General features: G+C 41.3%; 1 protein-coding gene across 7 annotated transcripts in view; it reads left to right on the top strand.

The window, feature by feature from the left end:
- The window catches only part of PATJ (PATJ crumbs cell polarity complex component), a 149,032-nt gene that overhangs the window by 78,465 nt on the left and 49,304 nt on the right, over positions 1–21,263 (top strand). For all 7 annotated transcript variants that reach the window (XM_065070904.1, XM_065070899.1, XM_065070902.1 and 4 more), the window contains 2 exons: positions 11,795–11,991; positions 20,115–20,206. In XM_065070904.1, coding sequence (XP_064926976.1) covers positions 11,795–11,991; positions 20,115–20,206 — 289 coding nt within the window. The remainder of the gene's footprint in view (positions 1–11,794; positions 11,992–20,114; positions 20,207–21,263) is intronic.

The following is a 21,263-nucleotide window of genomic DNA, read 5'->3' as shown; positions in this document are numbered from 1 at the left end:
AGGCAGGTGTTTCTGTACTGGGGTGCTTATTGCTCTTCTCTTCCTCAGCCTGTTCAACTCCCTCAGCAGAAAACTGTTCCACTGTAGAATCATAGAATGTCCTGAGCTGGAAAGGACCCACAATGATCATCAAGTCCAACTCCTGTCCCTGCACAGGACAACCCCACAGTTCACACCATGTGTCTGAGTGCATTGTCCAGTCTCTTCTTGAACACTGTCAGGCTTGGGGCTGTGACACCTCCCTGGGGAGCCTGTTCCAGTGTCCAGCACCCTCTGGGTGAAGAACCTTTTCCTAATGCCCAACCTGAACCTCCCCTGGCACATCTTCCTGCCATTCCCTCGGGTTCTGCTGTTGATTGCCAGAGAGAAGAGCTCAGCCCTGCCCCTCTTCCTCTCCTTGTGAGGAAGCTGTAGCTGCCCTGAGGTCTCCCCTCAGTCTCCTTTTCTGCATGCTGAACAAACCAAGTGACTTTAGCTGCTCCTCATACGGCTTCCCCTCAAAGCCCTTCACCAAATTCATAGCCTCTTCTGGACACTCTAGTAGCTTTATCCCCTTTTATCCTGTGTCCCCAGCCTTGCACACAGTGCTCCAGGTGAGGCTGCACCAGAGCAGAGCGGGACAATGCCCTCCCTGCTCGGCTGGCCGTGCTGTGCTGGATGCACCCAGGACATGGGTCCCTCTTGGTTGCCAGGGACACTGTTGGCTCATGTTCAACTTGCCGTTAACCAGAAACCCCAGATCCCTCTGCAGAGCTGCTTTCCAGCATTTCATGCCACAGTCCTATGAAAGAGGGATGGGTTTCTGCTGGGTTGGTGACCTGCACAGGCTCATGGAGGAGTCTGAGGAGCACAAGAACTGACTTGAATAGAGGAGGGAGGATGTTCTCCCTAAGCCGTGCTCTACTTGGGAATTCTCATGGGCTAAACTCATGCTCTAATATCAGGGTGGTGTGCTGTGGGTCCCTTTCTTTCATCCTGTCCTCCGTAAGGCTGGAAAAGGTCTTCTCTTGGGCAAACAGCTTGAGCTGAGACCTCAGTGATGAAGTGGACAAAGCAAGGGATGAGGAGGTGGGGGCTATGCAAATCCTCTGCACAACACTGTCAGCTGGACCAGGCAGCTGAGAAACCAAAACATGTAATGGGGAGCTGTGGTTTGGGGTCGTGGTGAAGATGGGACCACAGCCATGCACCAGCACTTGTTCTTGGCTGAGGCTTGCAGCTTGGTGACTGGCTTGGGAATGGGATCCTGTGGATTAATGTTACCAGAGGTTGCTGGTAGTACACTCGTAATCATGAGAGAGCTGAGTTGTGTATCAGAAACCTCATTTGGAGATGTGGGAGTAGGTCTCTTGTCTTCTGAGCTGCAGTCTCTCTTGGACCCAAAGCCAGCAGTGGAGACTCTACTGGGAGCTTGTGTGTCTGTTTCACATGTAATACTATGATTAATATATTAGACATCATAAATGGAATATACCCATCATAGCTGAAGATATGGAAGGATACAGTAGAATGGTTATTATTGAGTTTTTATTAATAGAAGAGGCTTTCAAGTGAAATTATAAGTAGGTATTTGTTTTGTTCTTAGGCACAGAAGTCGGTAGTCGGTAGCATTGGCAGGTGTTGCAGTCATTTTTCATTTCATCTTTCATTTTACCTCAGCAAACAAAGGCAAGCCATGACATAGGGAAACTCAGGTTTATACTTAAACAAAGCCTGTAAGCATTGTTTGGTGTTATAAAAACCTTCAAAATAACTCAAGCGCAACTTGATAGCTCAAAAACTGTGACCTGGAACCAACCCAGACTTGCTCTCCTGAAATGTCTTGGCTCTATAGGAGCGCTGCATGGTGTGGGGAGGTATGGGGTGGGCGGGCCCTGTTCTTCTCGTCTAATATTCTGTCTCTTCACATCCGGAAGTGTGCAGTGATGAGGGGGATGTGTAGCCCACTGAACACAGCACAGGGTTGGTCTTCAAGTAGCTGCCAGATTTCTCAGCCACGCCGGGAATTACAGAGCGTGGTTCAGCGTCCTGTGCAAAAGCACAGAGGATCCGAAAAGTCAGCAGATAGTTTGTAAGGTCTTGAGGAGCTGTAATCAGTGTGATGAAGGACAAACAGGGTATGAAACTAGGAAAATACTGATTCTGTATAGCTGCCTAAATTGAAAACAAACAAGCAATACTAAACAGTGTTGTGAGCCCGGGCAGGTCTGTTCTATAAGTGGAGTATGCTCTGTCACCTTATGTCCTCTAAAAGCTGGATATGCATCTTTTTGAATATTAAGCTGCTTTTTAAATTTAAATTGGATTTGCACTTAATTTAAATCCAACATTTTCTGCTTTTAACATGCATTGTAAGTTTTAAACAGCAATCTGTGTAAAGATCTGAGCGTATTCTAAACTATTAGCATATTTTAAGTAGCAAAACTATTCAGGAAACGTGTGTGCGCACCCAGAGAATTGAGAGAAATCAGGACCCAGAACTGACTGTAGTAAAAAGCGAGCTTTTGATTATTTTTCTTCAGCTGCCTGAAACAAAGACCTGTTCTCTCTATGGCTTATTCACCTAATTCAGTGGAAATGAAAATAGCTTATTAAACTCGAACAACTTATTAGGAGCTGAAAAAGGATATTTTTCTTTTCGAGGCTATGAATAAAAACTTGGAGTGTGAAGCTGAGAGTTGTCAGTTAGAAAATGATGGAAGTGTTTGTGGCCATGGTGTGATGGCAAAACCTCCTCTGAGGTCACTTTGTTGTTAACTGGGTGTTTGTGAAGGCCCAAAGACAGACAAAAGGAAATCCTCGACAAAGTGGAAATTGGACCATTTAAAAATAGTTTTGATCACCACAGAACCTGCATTATCTCCTGTAAGAATAACAATGCTTTTGTTTAATATTCCAGTTTTAAATGAAAACATTTAAATAGAAACATTTTTCTTATATCAATCACAATTGGCATATTCGTATGCAAGATTTTTATTACGAAGCTGTTGATTGTATTTGAAGTGCATTCCAATTTCTGTCCAAATACAAACACTATATTTTGTTAGGAAAATATATATAGTATATAAGAAATGTTGTTCGTGATATCTGACATATGAGGTAAATCTTGAGCATTTCAACAGATTAATAGTAAATTTTATATTTCCTTAAATGTTTATAGAGCGTTTTATCCCCACAGTTGCCCTAAAGAAGGAACATACAATATAAATACAATGTTTTGTCAGAGGTGAATATAATTTTTTTAGTGACTAGTTACGATGAATCGTTAGCAAAATAACTAAAAATGTTAAACAGGGTTAAAATTTATTGTTAAGATCACCGTTGAATTAAATCACAACTGAAGCAGCTGATCACGATCTGTTTTCCCTGGTTCTTCTCTCTGTTCAGACTTGCACCATGTTTTCCAGCATATCTCTGTGGGTATTTTCCTGGGCTTGACAGTCCCAGATGACTCATCTAATGCTAATCTTTTCTAATCGCCGTCACAGCATATTTCAAATTTGCTGTACAAACAAACTTAAACTACTGTGGTGGAGTTTTTTTAACTCAAAAATTTAATTTAGTCTTTGTCGAGTCACACTGATTTTTAATCTATCTTTGTTGTGTTGTAAGGTTGTGCTGCTATGGCAAAGCAAGCGACCACATTAGGTTGGGACACTCTTCCTTCTGTCTCCTCCTCACCATCTCTTGTCCCAGTATCATTTCCTCAACTTCCATAAGCAGGTCCTTCACCTTTTTTAATTTAAGGGCTTGTTAGTACAGGTCTTTTGGGTTTTTTTTTTTTCAAGCTTCATGTTTTTTTGTTTATGTTTAAATTCTCCTGGAGCCCTTTCTTTAAGAGTTTTCATTAGATCTTTCCACTCATCAGTACAGCTTATATTTGCTGGTCAAAAAGTCTTTATTATTAAGTTCAAAGTCGCCCCATTTTCTCCTCCCATGCCTCTCTAGATGGAAGAGGTTCAGGCTCTCATCACGGGTTCTTAAATTAAGAATGAATTCCCATGTGACAAATGTCTCATTACTCTGTTTTCTGGAGGTGGTCTCTGCTGCCTTTCACAGTTACTTATCACTGGGAACATTGGTACTTGGGCCCATAAAAGCCTTTGTTAGGTAACAAACTTTCAGTTTTTGACAGTAGTCTGATGCTGCTCTCTTTAATTAGACGCAGTGCAGGAAGATTCCAAGATAATGACTCTGCCAGTCGCTTTGTGGGAACATCATTATTTAAAGATGAAACACTGTCAGATCAAGTTACACTGTATTACTGTCAAGGGAGGAAGAATTTAAATGTTCACAATATTCATTTGTTCATGTTGAGACCAAGCAGAAAAGAAATGGATTATAGAGTTATGAGTTCCCCAATATTCTTTGTTCATTCTCAGACATCCTTGCTCATCTATCAAATGAAAGAGCAGCTTTCAAATACAAATGTAGGGAATGGATTTTAGTTCCTGGCAGAGCAATGGGAGCAGGAGCAACCCAGAAAACCTGTTCCTACCAGAAAGAGTAGCTTAGAAAAGACATTTCTTTCTCAATTGTGGATTTTTTTTTTCTCTCCAAAAAATGCATTGTAAAATGGGTCGTTAAAACATCATCTGTCATAGCATCTGGGAATCTGATTGTGTGTGCACATGGTGCATGCTCACAGATCACCCTGATGTCTCGGTGGGCACCTCGATGCCAGGTGACGGCCGCAACAGGCCTGACGCACGAGCAGGATGTGTTTAGAGCTATTTCAAATTTCCTTGCGACCTTGCAGATGGAAATCTGTATTTTTCTAAAGTTCCCACACTGATAACATGTCCTAGCTCTCCAGAGAACTATGTCAGGCCTCAGCAGAGCAAGGCACCTTCCCCTTGGCAGATACAGCATGCGTGAGCCTGGCAGGGTGAGAACTGAGCCTTCACTGCTGAGTGGGCTGGGGAGCTCTGAAGACAGCAGTATTTTGGCCTTAGATGTCTTCTACTGTATGGTACAACGTAATATAATGCAATATTATAGAGCAATTTTGGTAGGATGTTTCTCAGTCACCTTTTCAGCAGCTTAGAAGTGAGGCCTACAGTAGCCCGCTTTTGAGGCTGCCCTGTATTTTAAGGATGCAATTAGTTCAAAATGCCTTCAGTTGGGCCTTTTGTAGGCCAAACATCAAACATGATATGATATATTTTTAAACATAACTGTTTCTATCCTCATAGAGGATTTTATCAAAAGAAAAATGTCCTTTTTTTTTTGCTATTTGACAGTATTTAATCGACTAGTGGCAATATGATGCTGCAGCAGTATCCCATTTTGTGTGTCTCCTACCTAGAGGAAATGGCCAGTTGATCAGTCCTGGGGCACCAGGCAAGAAACACCTGGGCAGCTTTTCCTAGTTCTTTCCTCCAAAGCCTGTACAGCTGTGGGATGTTTGGCTGGTGCGGAGGCACCTGGAACTCAGTGTCACTGAGACTGCTGAGGAAACCCTGCTAAGGGTTAATTCATCATTGGAAAGGCAAATGATTGCAAGTATTGTGTGCAGGGGACAGCAGGTTCCCTTATAATCAGCAATTATTAGCTTCAAGGATGCTCTGCTTAGCACACTTTCACTATATCTCCTTTTAAAAGCGTTAAAGGTCTCAGATATTGGTATGAATAGACTCGACACATCCTTGTCATCTAATTAAAAAAGAAAAACATACAATATGCTTTCCTCAGAGAACTTAAATGTTGTGTAACAGAACTGCAGCTTTAGAATGAAGCTTTGGGCCTGAAATAAGAAAAAAATTGTTGGCAAGTGCTCCATTTGTTCAAAATGTTGATGTGAGGTGGTGCAAGCGTTGGGGATGCTCCCTGATGTTATAGGCTGCAGTTACCCTGCTTTTCAGCCCGGGCTAAATGTTGCTTTTCTCTCTCCTTGATTGTCAGAAGAAAAAAAATTGATGATAACTGTTTCTAAATGTCACCTGCTCACAGGAACAAAATGAAATGGTACTTGAAGTGGATTGTGGAGACTCATTATACGCAGCTTCCTGGATTAGGTAAAAATCACTAGTAGAAATCTTTACCTTCTGTGTAGGAAGGGTGACGTGAGGGACAAGTGGGATTTAAGGAAAGCATTGGAGGAAAAGGAAAGTTTTTCTTGTATGAGCTGAGAAGCTGCTGCAGGAGAGGAGCCAAATGGAATGGGAGCCTGAGCTGCAGGGAGCAGTTAGAAGGGGAGAAACTCAGAGATCCCAAATGATGGCTTGAATCCTTCCTATGCCAAAAAACAAAGAAGAAATAGGTCTTCAAGTTAGGGTAAGAATATTGTATCAGGAGAGTTTAATGCATGTTTGTTTTTCATGAGTTGTATTTGTGCAAGTGGCACCTTGTGCTTGCTTTCTGCCTCATGTATTTAGAAGTAATGCTACAATATTTTGGCTTCATGGTATTTTGGGGAGGAAGGGGAGAGATGGAGCCAGGGAACTCTGTTTTTTTTTCCTTCCTTTTATATGAAAGACTTGGGCCTGGGGTGAGAGCGTTAGCTGAAGTGTACCAAAGAATAATAGAAACCGCTGGGTTTTATTTTTCTCTGAAAATCGTCGCTGCAGTTTTGGCAAATGACTTCCAAACAGTGTACGTGAAGTGAAGCGTTACCAAAGGGATGGCGTGGCTGGAGGTTGTAGGAGATGCTGAGTTTCTGGCTCAGGTGGGGATCCCACTGCAGGGATGCTCCCTGCCCACGGGTTTGGAGAGAACTGCGTTAGGAAAACCTGAGCCCCAGCACGTTCTGTCTTGTCCTTTCACCAACCTGGGGTGGGGCACTGGTCAGAACACAATCTCTGGCTCTTCCATTTAAATTTGCCAGTTTTGAACCCAACTGCCCTGTTTTTCTCATGCATGCTGGTCACTGAGAGAAGAATAGAAATGATTTTATGGGATTTCAGAAAGCATAACAGAAATTCTCTCTATTTATTAGTTTAAAGCTTATGAAAACGGACAAGTGCACTGCTTTTGAGATAACGTTTGAAGATCCGTCTGCCTCCTTGGAGCTGAATAGAGCGCTAATGGGAAGATTAGAACAATAAGCTTATTATATTATTAGTAGTGGGAGAATTCTAAACCCCATTTGTTCAGTTATGGCCCCTTCAATGTGCTTATTTAGGTTCTTGTAAACTGTGATCAGTAAATTAGACGTGCTGCCCTCACAGCTCTAGGGTTAGCTTTCAAGGGATTCCCTACATTTTTTTTTTAATATTTATAGTGAAATCAAGAAGGAAATTAGTTGTTTGATATGCAAGGTTGGCTCTGTGTAGTGGATGCTGGCTGCATTCTGATATCTATCACTACTAAATGAAAAACTGGTTGTGATGCTGCAGCGCTGCTGTCTGAGCAGAGTAATCTCCGAAAAGGCTGAGACTGTAACCGTGTTATGTGTTATGTGATAAAAATGGTGACTAACACCATTAAAATGAACACAGGCTGGGAAATGAAACCACTGTAAAGTCTCCAAAATCCAGCATATGTTGCTAATAGTTACCTGAGGTAACACAAGAGGGATGTAAAATCCTCAGTATCGCCTTCTCTGTACAAATATTGTCTGTCATTTCTTGCTGTGGTGGTTTTTTCCTCCTTTTTTTTCTCAGCCTTGACTGTTTTAATGTGAGCATTTGGTAGTAAACCAGATCACCTAGCTGAGTCATCCAGAGCTTGTTTTTTTTTCTTTTTACCTTTCTAGATGGGTTCTAATTTGCATCGTGCGGAGACACCATTTCCAAAAGAAACACCTCTTCCCTTTCAGCTCATCGAACTGGAGCGTGTTTGGGAAACAGGCTCTCCAGCCCTTTCCAAGTGCTTTATATATCTTTGTAATTTAAAGGGCTTTTTGCCTTCCTGAGGAGTGGTGTCTGTTTTTTCCATGCAGATAAATTGTGTATTTGTTGCAGTACTTGATCATGCAAACTCCAATATCCTGACCATATTGTCTGCATTTATTTCTTTTATCTCTCTGTTTAATATAATAGGAATTGAGGCTGAAGCAGGGGAGCATATGCAGCAGCATAATAGTATATTGTTTGAAAGCGGTTGTCTTCCATTTCCAGGGTTTTTCTTTGAAATGTAATTGTCTGCTAATGTAACGGGGAAATATTACCGCAGGGGGGATCGCCACAGCATATACTTGTGCTTTTAGTTCACCTTACATCTGTACGGTATTTTTTCAAAGAAACTGGATGCAACCTAAACCAGTTAAATGTATTTGAGATATGTTTGCAGAAGTTGTGATAGGCACATTGTCACCGAATGTGGAAACAACTCCAAGTAGTGCCAAAAACAAGGAACGCCGTGTCCCATGTGTAATGCAGCAACAACAGAATTACAATTGCCTCGTGTAAAGTATCTGGTAATGAAGGCAGATAATGGAATTCTTTGCAAAAGCAGATGCTAACTGGCTCCCCAATGCTAGGCAGAGAACTGAAAAGTGATACCAGCTGGAGGGCAGAAAAAACAGCTGAAAAAGGCATTAAAAAGAAGATGCCTTAGATGCACGTTTGTTTAAGCAGTAAATACTTGTTTAAAATAATCTTATGAGATTCTTATTAAGAGGCAAACTGAGAACACGATTACAATGTGATAGGAAGTCAGCTGGATGCCCAAAGGGTATTTGTGTGCAGATTGGCTGAGTAACACAAGGACGCCGGTGGGAATAGCGCGTTATCATTTACACTGGCTGGCTGGCGAGGATGGCCCGGGGAAGGGTTTAATTGTGGGAGGTGGGGCTGGCGAGAGCCAGAACCTTCTGTTGCTCTGGGAGGAGGCAGCCAGAACTGCGAAGGGAGGCCCCATTGGAAAAGCAGGAGTATCTCTGTTGTCCCTGCGTGTGTGAGTATGTACACACAGGCTCGTGTGCCCTCCCACCAGCCTGGAAACAGCACTTGGCACGTGGCGTCTTCACTGTTTCCTCTGTAGTCATCCACTGCTTCACTCCAGTCACCTCAATAGTTGCTTCATAAATGGATGTGATAATTTAACAAAGCGCTTAGTTCACATGAGAGGTTTCTGTCTGGTTTAAATATGGATTTTTTTCAAACAACCTAGGAAAACCCTTTAAAGGAAAAAACAAAAAGAACCACATAGCCCTCTTAACACATAAAGCAACTTGCTGACCTCTGGAGTTGGTCTCTATTTTTTGCTGAGATACATTTTTCTTACACAAAGAATAATTTCCACAGGGGCGATGACTGGAAGAGCTGGAGCGCTGACCTGGGCATCATCTCACCAGGTTTTCAGTCCTGACCCAGTACAGGCAAACCAGAAACTCTCCCTGGGCTCTGTTTCATCCCAGGCAATTGCCCTAACTACTAATTTTTGAAAGAATAAAATTTACTTTTGGCTTCAGCCCAGGGTGGAACAGGAACACACACATACTTCTGAACAGCTGACACTTTTCCTATGTGAGAAAGCGCATTTTGTGCTGCTGTGGTGGGAGGAAACACTGCAGTTTACGGACATACTGGGGAGCCACGTGGCTGTGACGAGAGGCTGGAGCGATGTGTCCCCATGCACGGTGTCCCAGAGCTGCTCCTGCGCCAGGCTTGTATTGGGGAATTTCAAGGAATTTTACTAACAAGCAAGAAATGAGTTCTGGAGCAGTCTCTGAAGATGTGCGGTTTCATCTGTATGGTGTTTAAACGTGTTTTCTCCTTGTCCCTTCACGTCCTTTCTCTGTGTCCGAGTCAGTGTTGCTAAAAACCTGCTTTAGGTGTGTGCTTTGCTCCTCGCAAATGAAAGTGAGATGTCTTGTCCCTGTAAAACCAGCAATGGAAGGAGCTGTGGCAGAGCAGGGACCAGTCAGCAGCACCCTCCAGAGCCCTGATCCTTTGCTTTATCCACCAAGAAATCCCTTTTCTGCTGATGGCCTGTTCTTAATATTCTTACAGCTGGGATCGGCTGCAGCTGCCTGCTGCGCTGTAATGAGTTGTTTGTCTAATTGCAGTGGGCAGAAAACGTCTTAATGTTCTTCAGGTCTGGACTTTGCTTAATGGGAAAAGAACGTTAAACCTCAGCGGTGTGAATAAAAGGCTGCATATGTGCTTACGTCTGCTGTGCTTTCAGAAGCGCCGTTTTTGAGACCTTTCCTCACTTGCTGTTTTTCAGCAGGAGGTATCCTGCATACTAAGCATAAAAAAGAAAAACACACGCCACTTTCCAAATTCAAGTAGCAAATCACACTTCTAATTACATTTTGACCCCATTAGGTAAGAAATATATTAAAGACCTATGCAGCTACATGGATTACAATTTAATGCAGCTATACGCATTTTTGGCACATAATTGATAGCAACAAATGAATTTTCTAATTTTTTATGATGTTCTGATTTTGTGCAGACCTCTGTTGGGCTTTACAGCTTTCCAGGGATAACATCTCACCCTTAACACACACGCCCAGGAATTTAGGCTCAGGTTCCAGGCCACCGGAGATTTTGAGCGTGGCAGGAAAATGCCGGCCTGTAAATACAGCGACAGTAGAGCTGGTTGTTGGCCATGTTGCTCTGGGTGTAGATGATGTTCTTGGGTGCATCAGGGGTTGGAAACAAGAGAAAGGACCCTTGGAGAGGAAACCCACTGGGATCGAGCTGAGTTTGGCTTATTCACAGGAGCTGTGGAAGGAACAGTTCTACTTCATCTTTCTGCTCAGCAGTTTTTTATTCACTTTTTAGTTGCTTCCCTCTCACCTTCCCCAGCTCTGTCCCCTCTTCCTTGTTGTCATGGGAACATTCACTACAGCAGTTAAATCATACTATTAAAATACGCTTCACCAGTAGGATGGTAGGAGCTAATATTGATCTACCTACTGCTGCTGACTCAGGGATATGGCTCAACATATAATACCTCTTATTTCTCTTCTTAATGCATAATGCAGCAGTTTCTTTCACCTTGGGCTCTGTATAAAGGTGACATCCAGCCACAGCAAACTACTTTGACTTGCTGGTTTTTAATGTGTGGCCCAGCTGAAGCATTGGAATGCAGGTAGTGTTACGAAGGTGGCTTTAAAAATCTGTCAAGAACCATCAGACAGAAAAAAATATACCCTTGCTGAGACTGACCCTCGCAGCAGCAGTTACACGTTTGTATGTCAGTGGTGAAAAGATGTTCAGATTAAACTGTCAGTGTCCACAAACACGCAGGGTGCTCCCAAAAACTTCTTAAGTATGTTGCACTGTGTCACAGAGATGGTTGAAATGTAGATGAAAGACAAATAGCTACCTTAATATCAAGTGAGGCTGCATTTAAAAATGGAATCAATCATGTACATTGTCACTGACATCTGCTTTGAGTAATCGTCTGCACAGGAGCACATCATGTTAAGCAGAGCATGGTAAGGATATTCCTGAGTCACCAGAAAGAAGCAAAAGATTGTACCTCAAGATGTGAGTTTGCAGTGTGTTTGCAATGTAAGCGTTTCAGTTTCCCACAGGGGTTAATTAACCAGCTCTGACTTTGAGACTTTCCTGAAGTCATAGGTTTTTGTAAGGGAAGATTGAGGTGCCTCTGGAATGCCCATGTTTACTCTCTTATCAAAAAAACAAAAAAGGTTTAGAACCAGCCTGTTGTGCAAATAATTAAAATAGTGCAGTTTTAATGTGAATAGTATTTGCAGATGATGCCACATTTTGCTGTGTGAGTGATACGGGCACAGCAAATGGTATTTTAGAGTCTGTGCTAGAAAGAGTAAATGCTGAAAAGCCATCAGTTTCTAGCTTTTATTTGTATGTGTTCCTGAACATTTGCATGCAAGTTATTTTATGTTGTAACTTCTCACGTTTGATCTTTATAGAAAAAATCAGACAAAGATATGCAGATCTACCAGGAGAGTTGCACATCATTGAGCTTGAGAAAGACAAAAATGGGCTCGGACTGAGTCTTGCCGGCAACAAGGACCGTTCTCGTATGAGCATCTTCGTAGTTGGTATCAACCCAGATGGACCTGCGGGACGAGACGGGAGGATGCACATTGGCGATGAACTTCTAGAGGTTGGTGTTTCCTTTAACTACTAAGCAGTGTTTGTATGGAGAGAGGGAGAGGCATACGTGAAGCCATCACATGAACCTTAAATAAAGCCTGCAAATGGAATGAGGTGGCTGAGGCAAGGAGCTGCGCTGATTTATGCCAGCTGAGAACTTGGCCTTTGGCAGGTAAATGTGTTTTCAGTGAAATAAAAATCATTGGCCTGTGAAAACTGATGTCTTGTCTGTGAAGTCTGTGCTCTCAGCATGTTCACAAGCTACGCTTAGGGAGGGACTGCTGAAAGGCAGGAGGGGCCAGTAAATCTGTCCTTGTAGTGCATCTGTGGTTTCACAGAGAAATTCACACCTTACGTTAAAAAAAAAAAACGAAAACAAAAACCAAATAAAAAAACAACAAAACCCACTCAGAGTTGCCATATGTGTTTTTACAGATGACAAGGATACTCCGCATCCTGAAAATAACATTTCCTGCCCTAATCTGTTTTGATCTGTCGTAACTTCAAATACTTATTTTTTTCAGTCATGTCTGGCACAAGTTCACCCATAAGGCAAGAGAGCTCAGTAGCAAGTATTTTGTCTTCACTTTTTCTCCTGTCTCCTTGCTTCACCTTCAGACTGAAAACACAGATTTCCTACATTTTGTCTTGATTTTTTTGGCTGTTGCAAAATGACGCTTTGCTGCGCTACCTGCAGCGGTTCCCCCCGTCATGATTGCTTCAGTGGTTTAAAAAAATCAGCCCTTCCTGGGGATCTTTCCTTTAGAGAGCAGCTTTCCCTGAGGAGCGGGTATATGCTGACCTACTGCTCTCCATGGGTGGTGATTTTCTGATCTTTCAGCAACTTGCTGTGCCATCAGAGAACCACCTATTTTCTCACATTTCTTGATTTCAGAAAGAGCAGTTTAGCTGCCTGGGGATACCTTGGGAACACTCAGAATTTTCTAAGCATTTGTCATTGTCTGACAGTTCTGTAATTATGGGTTTTTAATACACATAGTACCAAAAAAAGGACTTGTTTTGCTATAATAATAACACCATCCGAAGTTTATTATTTTCTTTTTAAGTGTGATAAATGGTATGAAGGTCTATACCATACTGGAGTAGGGTAGGAAAATTACTTTCTTCAAATTTGTGTTCTTATTGTTGCTGGCACCAAATTCTAATGGGGGCGGGGGGGCAAGAAGTCAAATTTTGGGTGTATACCAATTGAAAGGACTCATGGTACTGTTGTCCTCTGTGCATATCATAGAGCAGGTAGTTCATGGTAGAGGAAAGGCCAGAGCCTTTTGGATCAATACTTGTCCACAAAGAAGGATCCGTTGAAGTTTTCTCATACCTCATGAGTTATTCTTTGCAGTGTTTGTTTGATCTGATGTTAAGTATTGCTTGCAGGACTTGAAAGATGCACCATCTGTGGTTAATCACATAGATCTTAATATTGGGATTTACATATACGAGCCATGTTATGAGTCATGGTGGCGTTGCCCTAATTCTTCTCCCTGTCAAGTTGGAGATAAAATGTGGTGTTTTTTTTTCCTCCAGTGTCAGGAAAGTGATGTTCACCACCTCAAAAATGCCAAACTTCAAATAAACTGAAGTTCAAAGAGACTTTAGTAACTACCTCTCTTGTTTACCTTTGCGATCACATTGAAGGTGTGTCACCAGTGGGCAGAAGTGTCATTACTGTAATGAAAGGATATGGTGATCTCATAACAGTCCCCGGTGAGTCTGTATCCAGTGTCAAAACATCCTGTATTACACAGGAATGGGCTGTGCGTTAGTCATGTACAGACGTCTCTTGTTCGCACCAGTGGTCAATTATTCACAGCTCTGCTTTTTTGTCTTTTAAAAGCATTTCAGTGTTACGTGAATAGCATTGAAATGGAACTAACGGGCAATTACACTGGCAGGTTTTTATTTCAGTAACTATTACATTCAATAACTAGGTTATTTCAGTAACCGTTAGGAATCCTCATACCCAACAAGTGCACAGGCCACCAAGATGGGATTATCACAGAGTAGTTGGGCCTGGAAGGGACCTCAGGACATCATCTGGTCCAACCCCCTTGCTCAGGCAGGGCCACCTTGAGCCATTTGCCCAGGACTGTGTCCAGATAGATTTTTAATATCTCCAGTATGATTTCATGCCACCAGTGATGGAGAGATCAACTGGCTTTGCTTGCAGTGTCGTCTACAACAAAATTAACGGCAAACTCAAGCATTTGGAAGTTAGGAAATGACAAAATCTAGGTTGTTTGGTTTTCTCCAGTTAAAGACATAAAATTAAAGCCTGTGAGTGTAGTCGTCAGTCACAGAAGCGTTTGTCTCTCCTGTGGTTTCTTTGTCTCATTCAGAGACCTCGGTGGACAATCTTTACTGATGAAGCAATTTCTCTTCCTTTGGGTCGTGCTTCACTCTGTGTAGGTATTTAATTGCTCTGCCTGCAGACTGAGCTGCTGGCCACTGCCCATTGCTCAAATATTTAGTTTTTCCATAGGTAAAAATAGCTATTTGACTTTGCAACCACTTCATTCATGGTCATTTGGGGCCATATTCCCCAATATTCTCATCTGTTCAGCAGCAAATGGACATGCCACCCTCACTCTTGTCTAATTGCATGTTTTAACTATATTTGCATCTGCGTTTTTCACTACACATCAGGTTTGAATACTAGAGAATATCAGCAAGAGAAGTTCATATCTTAGGAAGCCTCTAGCATTTCTGCTCTGTCTTGGGGTACCCCCATGAATCCTGTTGGTTCATGTTGAGCCTTTGAAACCATGGCTGCTGCTTTAGTGTGTGCAGATTATTCCTCGTGGCTGTTGATGGGGGTAAAGCTAGGGGGATGGAGATGGATGGATAGATAGATAGATATTACTTCATTTTTCTTTTGGAGTTTAATTGGATTCAGCTGAAGGATGTGGGATGCCACCAGACTGCTTCAGCTCCTCATTCACAAACTCTTTTGTTGCTGAATTAATGAAACATCATTTCACTTCTAGCTTCTGCAAACAACAGTAGTCTTTTGGGGGCCTAGTACTGGCTCGTTTTCAAAGTCAAGCCAGCCTATACATTGAGTAGAATGCAAGTCGCGTTAAAAAATTTTATGTAATCATTCCTTTTTTAATATGTCTTCTGCGATGTATTTTGGGTGGGTCTGTTGCTGGAGAAAACAGCTTTTTGAGAGAGAAGGTCATTTCATCCCATTTGCATAAGTGGAAGAAAATTACTTGGGTCGGAATTTGACACAAGTTCTGCTTTTCTGTTCTGTTTTTCCCAGAAAAGGTACCATCTGTGGTGCTCCTGCCTCGCGCTCTTGCTGTGTTAGTGCAGGTGTCTGCGCCGCTTTGGATCTGATTAGTCCGGGCTTCGTCCTGAGCCTGACTGAGCCCAGCATGTCCTGCATGTGGCTGTACCTGTGCTGTTAAACCCTGCTGCTCAGGAGCTCTGCAGGACTCTGTCGTGCTGCTGGCTTTTATTCACACTGCATAATCCACCCTGTTATTATTATTATTATCATCGTCACTTCATAAGAGAGTCGACTGTGCTCTGTTAATAAGCCAAGCTGTTCAGAGCCCCGTTATGCTGAATTACCAATGCTGGGATTTTCTGTCATCTTCCTGTCCCTGCTTATCTTGCTGAAAATGGGGCAGGAGGTGGAAGGAAACCGCTCATTTAGATGTTTTATTCTGGGAGGCCACAGCACTTCTTAGGGAAGGAAAGCCGGTCGTCGTCGTCCAGAGCCGCTGTGCAAGTTTGCCTGTTGTCCATTGCATGAGAGCAAATATTTCTTTTTTTGCTTTTTTTTTCATTTTTGTCATATCTCAAAGCCAGAGGGCTTTGTGCTAAATGTATTTTTATTGCTGTTTTAAGATTCTCAGATGAATATAAGTGATAAGATAATAGATACATCAATATTGTGCCCAAATAAATGAGCTATCCAGCCAAATTCGTGATGCCTCTTCTGGTTTAGAATGTGAGGGACTGGTGTTTTATTCTCAGTTTATTTGTTGAGGGATTATTATTTTTTTCCTGTTTCAAGACAGTTACTTTGGATTAGGCAGGTGGCACTACCCCCGAAAAGGGACAGTAACATGAACATAGAAAGGTAGTACAGTTTTTGTAGGAAGATAGATTGGGGTTTTCAAGAGTCATCTTGAATGATTAACTCCAGTGGTGATATTTTTTTAAATTCCTATTTAAACAGAATAGTTATAGCTTCTATTCTTGTTCTCAGATTGGTTTACTGAAGGTAACACTGAAGGATTGTCTCCTTTTTGTCTTTTAATAGGAGAATACAAATACTTTTTCCGTGTACCTCGGGTGCAGGTTACCAATTAAGATTAGTGTTGGGCGGTGATTTTTAAAGCTGCAAATAAGTTAAAGGTGTAATCAGAAAGCTGGTTGTTCCCAAGGACACAGGCAAAGAAATAATTGTTATAGAAAGCCATGCTTTGGGTATCATTTAACTCGATATTCATAAAAATCAGATTATACTAATTTTATGGTTTTCCATTACTGCCACATAGTAAAATCAATTCTTTTTTTTTTTTTTTAATCCATATCTAATGTTCTTGTCTGCAAATTGAAGTTTGAGAAGCAAACAATCCTTTAATTTTTTTTTTCTATTAGTTTAAGAGTTCAGATTTCAGTGAGTTTGTACTTTCTGCAACTTCAGTGTATGAAACTCTAAAACAAAACTTCTGTTGGGAAAGGCAACAGTACATTTGGGATACGTGATAAAATCTTCCATAAGCCAGTGCAGGATTATATTCAAGCTTGAACTTGGTGTGCTGACCTGACCTCATACCTGTAGCATGCTTTATCTTTCTCTGTTCTCTCCTGTCTTTCCAAGAAGTTATATAAAGAGACATTAAAACAAGACTTGAGATTGATTTAGAACAGTTTATTTCTTTTGCTTAGTCAAAGCTTTGTTTTTCTTTCCTAATCTCTAGTGAAAAAAGTAAAGCACAGATTTATAGGTTTCGACTCTCAGAGTACTATTTGGTTAGTCTGATGTGTTACTTTATTTAATTTGAAAGATTTAAAATGCTGTTCCTTATGAAACCCTAGATGTTCTCTTTTTTGTTTTATTTAAGTAGGCTTTTGTGCTTTGTTCATCACTATGGTATCTGAAGCTAATGAAACATTAATTTACTTTGCAAAAGAAAATGACCTTTTTTAAAAACAACAAAAAAAATACTGGCTGTAATAACTCTGTGGGACAGTCCAAAACCTCGTGGAGATATATTACTTTGATTATCCTTTCATTTTGGTGTAATTAAATAATTATAACTTACAGACCTAGCTCACAGCTAATTAAATTTTGGACTATTTGATACATCTACTGAATAGGATTAATTTAGCTACAGTTAGGACTATAAATTTTAATCAAAGAAGTCTGCTGTTTAGAGAAATTGATGGTAATTTAACTAAATCCAAACAATTTGCAAAGCATACTGTATTCCCAGTGAATAATTAATTTCTGAACTTGGAGAAGTCAAGTCAACAAAGTCACTGAAAGTTTCAAGTCCGGCTTGAAGCCAGAATGCAACCAAGCATTTATTTTTGCCACTGGATTTTTATCTTTGATGAACAAAGTCTTGCCCAGGATGTTGCTTCTTGTCCTGTCTTTGCAACCACGGCAGCTGCAGACAGCCCCGCGTTAAACCCCGACAAAAACTGGTGTGATTTCCTCGGTGCTGAGTGTTTCACGCCAGCTCAGGCTCTTGTGGACCTTTCTTGGTTCTTTCTGTACAGCAAGCAGCTTGGTAGGTAAATGATTTGCACTTCAGTCTTTGTGAATAATCAAGTGTTAGGGGTTTTATTCTCATCCTTGCATTGTCCTTGTTTAGCTGATGAACTTACATGTTGTTTCAACCCATTGAAAATGGGAATATTGCAAAGTTGCCAATATCACAAAATAGCTTGTGTAACACAAGGCTGTAAGACTTGCTCAGTTATTCCTTGTTTGAATGAAAACATCTAAGAACACAAAACCAAAATCCAACGCAAACGTTTCCAGTAATCGTAAGTCCTTCTATAATCATTAGTAGACTGTTCCTGGGTTCCGTTATCATTATTGTTTTAAACAGCATTCGTCTATCAAATGTGAATGTAAATATTACATGGTAAATAAAGAACAGTAGGAAAAAAAATTGCAATATTGAAATGAAACTGGCCATTCACTGTGGAAGAGTGTGTGATCACTCCAGCTCCAGAGAGGTGCATTACTCTAATCAAGATGCTTGGAGAGGGGATGTTGGCAGAGTTAAATCGCAGATTATTCTGCACGCCTGAAAACCTCTGGTGCTTGCTTAGATGGCAAGACATGGGATGAGCTGAACCGTGAACCTGAACTAACATCATGAATTCAAATACTATTCATTACTGTTTCTTTTTCTTCATCTTTAGATTTTGCCTTCTCTTTTGGACAAAATACAAGATGTTAAATGTAGCTTTTGAATTAGTCTCTGAGTTCTCATTCACAGGTGTTCAGCTGTAGGTAAATAATTGTTTTTCTTCAGAACATTGTTATCTTGATGCTTATTCCAGCCTGAATTGCCAAAACTGAAGGAAAACAGCTCTGGTGATCCCTGTGTTGGGGACACACCACCTTGCTGAGCATTTACTTCAACTTAGTTTTAAATCTGAAAATCATCAGGGTACAGCTAAGAGGCTGCTCAAGGGTTTTCTTAATCTCCTTGACTTTTTTTTTTTTTTTCCCCATAGCACTCAACTCAACTTTTACTTTATTTGTGCTTATTGTGGTATTCATGTCTACCTTATGTTCTGCATATGATCTTCATACCTGTAGTTTGTGCGATGTCTGAGCTGAAAGATGAGCATCCTCTTAGGATACCTCTGAGGGGACCTGAAGCCCAAGAAACTCAGACATCGTGGGCAGATGAGGGTGAAGCAAGGTGTTAAACACAAGCCCTGCCTGTGAAATGAATGAAATGCTTCAAATATATCCCATTTTACACTAACGGTTATTTTTGTAGTCTGGTCTTCAGTATGCTTTTGGTTGGCTTGGAAGTAATTACTATATTAATCTCAAAAATGTTGTTGTCCTTGTCAAAGTCCCACTCGCTGAGGGTGGCACTAGGAAGCAGCAGGTATCTTATTTTCCTCAAACTGGGAAAAGACTTTAAGTTCCTACAGAAAGAAAAGTCCTGAAGCATGAACTCTATTAAAACCAAGCTATTTCCCTCTGAAAACTGCAGCATTTGCTTGCAGGCGGCGAAAGTGTCCCAAGTACTTGGTGTCTGTTGCTGTGCTCAGGTGTTTGATCCATCACAGCGAAAGCAATGTGGCATGTCCTTAAAGTGTCCTTTGTGTCCATGGCTGTCAGTTCTCCTTCCATGGAGCTGAGGACTCAGCACAATCTTAACAGCAAGTGTTCCTGAACTGCCAGTTGCCTGTGGGTAAAGTGTAGGAGAGTCTGGCTCAAAATCTGTGCTAACCTGTGCTGTTGCCATATCTCTATAATTCTTCTTAGATCAAGTTGTTTTCCAAAAATCTGGAAACGACACTTAAAATCCATTCTATGGATCTGTGAAAAAGGGTAAAAGATGACTGACTAATAAACCTAAATGATCTCTGTAGTGGTTCCTGGTGTATATTGATCTAGAAGAAAACTTGGAATGTTTTGCTCTTAATACTGTATTGTTTTCTTTGATAAATTGGAGTCTAAGATGGTGAAAATATAATATTTTAAAATCCATTCTAAGGCTGCAGTTCTGTGGCCCATTATGAAATCAGTGTGAGTAGGAAGATGTTCTTAAAATCACGGTAGGATTTGTCCTTTCAAAAGGAATGAGCAGTACCCGTCTCCTATGTACTTATCGTATGATGTCCTTCTGCAGCACATCTGTGCCCGAAAGAGGTTCTTAGTACCTCAGCTCTGGTATTTCTGTCTCTACATCACTCTACAGACAAGTATATCAGTGCAATGTTGATATTCCTGGCTTAAAGACCCTCAAAAGATATCCAGTTTATATTTTGCAGACCACATTACTTTTGAGTCTTATCTTTTTAGCCCACAGTAAATTTGGAAGTCTTGGTGGTGTAGATTAAAACACTGCGTAGTTCTCCGCTTACACCAAAATCTGCATTTTCTTTTAACAGATAAACAATCAAATATTGTATGGAAGAAGTCACCAGAATGCTTCTGCAATCATTAAGACTGCCCCATCAAAGGTCAAACTAGTTTTCATACGGTAAGAACAATTCTCATCAAAACATTTGTTTGCACTTTGGCCTATTACATTACATATTTACATATTTAGCCTGTTTTGAAAATACTGAACTCACTCAGATCTCTTTGAAGCAAAATAAACCATTTCCTTGACTATTTATCTCAGGACTGTTGAAGAATTCTTCTTAATAATGTAAAAATTAAAAAAAGAGGTCTAGTGTCATTGAATGCCTATTTTAGGGTGTCTGCTGAAGACTTGTTCCTCTTGGGTTTGTGAGCACCCTGGAGCTTCTTCCCCCAGATCTTCCTGACATGCTTTAGGTTGGTTCTGCTAGCATGAGGACAGGGTGGGCAGGAGGGAGTGAAAATGGGGATGCGGATGGAGCACATGGAGCATGAGCTGGGTGGGGGTGTGAAGGACACCTTTGTGTGGGCATCAAAAGAGGATTTAAAAGGTGAGCTAAGGCTTATTTTTACAGGGGGGGAACCTGGCTTTGACAAGGAGTGCTGGGATGGCTGATGTAGGAGGGAATATACTAAAAGAACCTTTTGTCTGCATAAGAATTACATGTGGGCATCTTTTCTTTTTCTCCAAGCGTGGAAAAGTTTCTTCTTAGTCTGTATGTGAGTGAATGACGCCGCCATGCAGTCACTCTGTAGTTTGGGAAGTGTAACTCTTGTGATCCTGAGCAGGAGGTCTAGGAAGAAGCTGCCTCTTTCCCAAAACTCATACATACTCTAATAAATTAGAATTTCATAAATGCATCTATGCCAGCTGTGACTTTCATTGGGCCCTGATACCCATGCTGTTTCGTAATGTGATCTTCCCACCAGCAGATATATCATACTTGATATTGTTTTATATTCTTTTCTCACACAGGCTTAGCTGTGAACAATGTCCTAATCTGTGGGTGAATGCATATAAGTGTGTACGTTTCCTTGCATGGCTCTGTCTGGTACAGCGTACACAGAAGTGATGGAAGAGCAGCATTAGCACCATGAGGAATGAGATGCTGTGCTTGGCAGCACAGAGGATCTGGAGGAGATTAATGATTTTGCCTGCAGCTCCCGCGTTACTT

Source organism: Columba livia, chromosome 8 (genome assembly GCF_036013475.1).
Source record: "Columba livia isolate bColLiv1 breed racing homer chromosome 8, bColLiv1.pat.W.v2, whole genome shotgun sequence".
Classification (NCBI taxonomy): Eukaryota; Metazoa; Chordata; class Aves; order Columbiformes; family Columbidae; genus Columba; species Columba livia.
The sequence above is the reverse complement of the archived record's forward strand: the minus strand, read 5'-3'. Positions and strand labels throughout refer to the sequence as shown.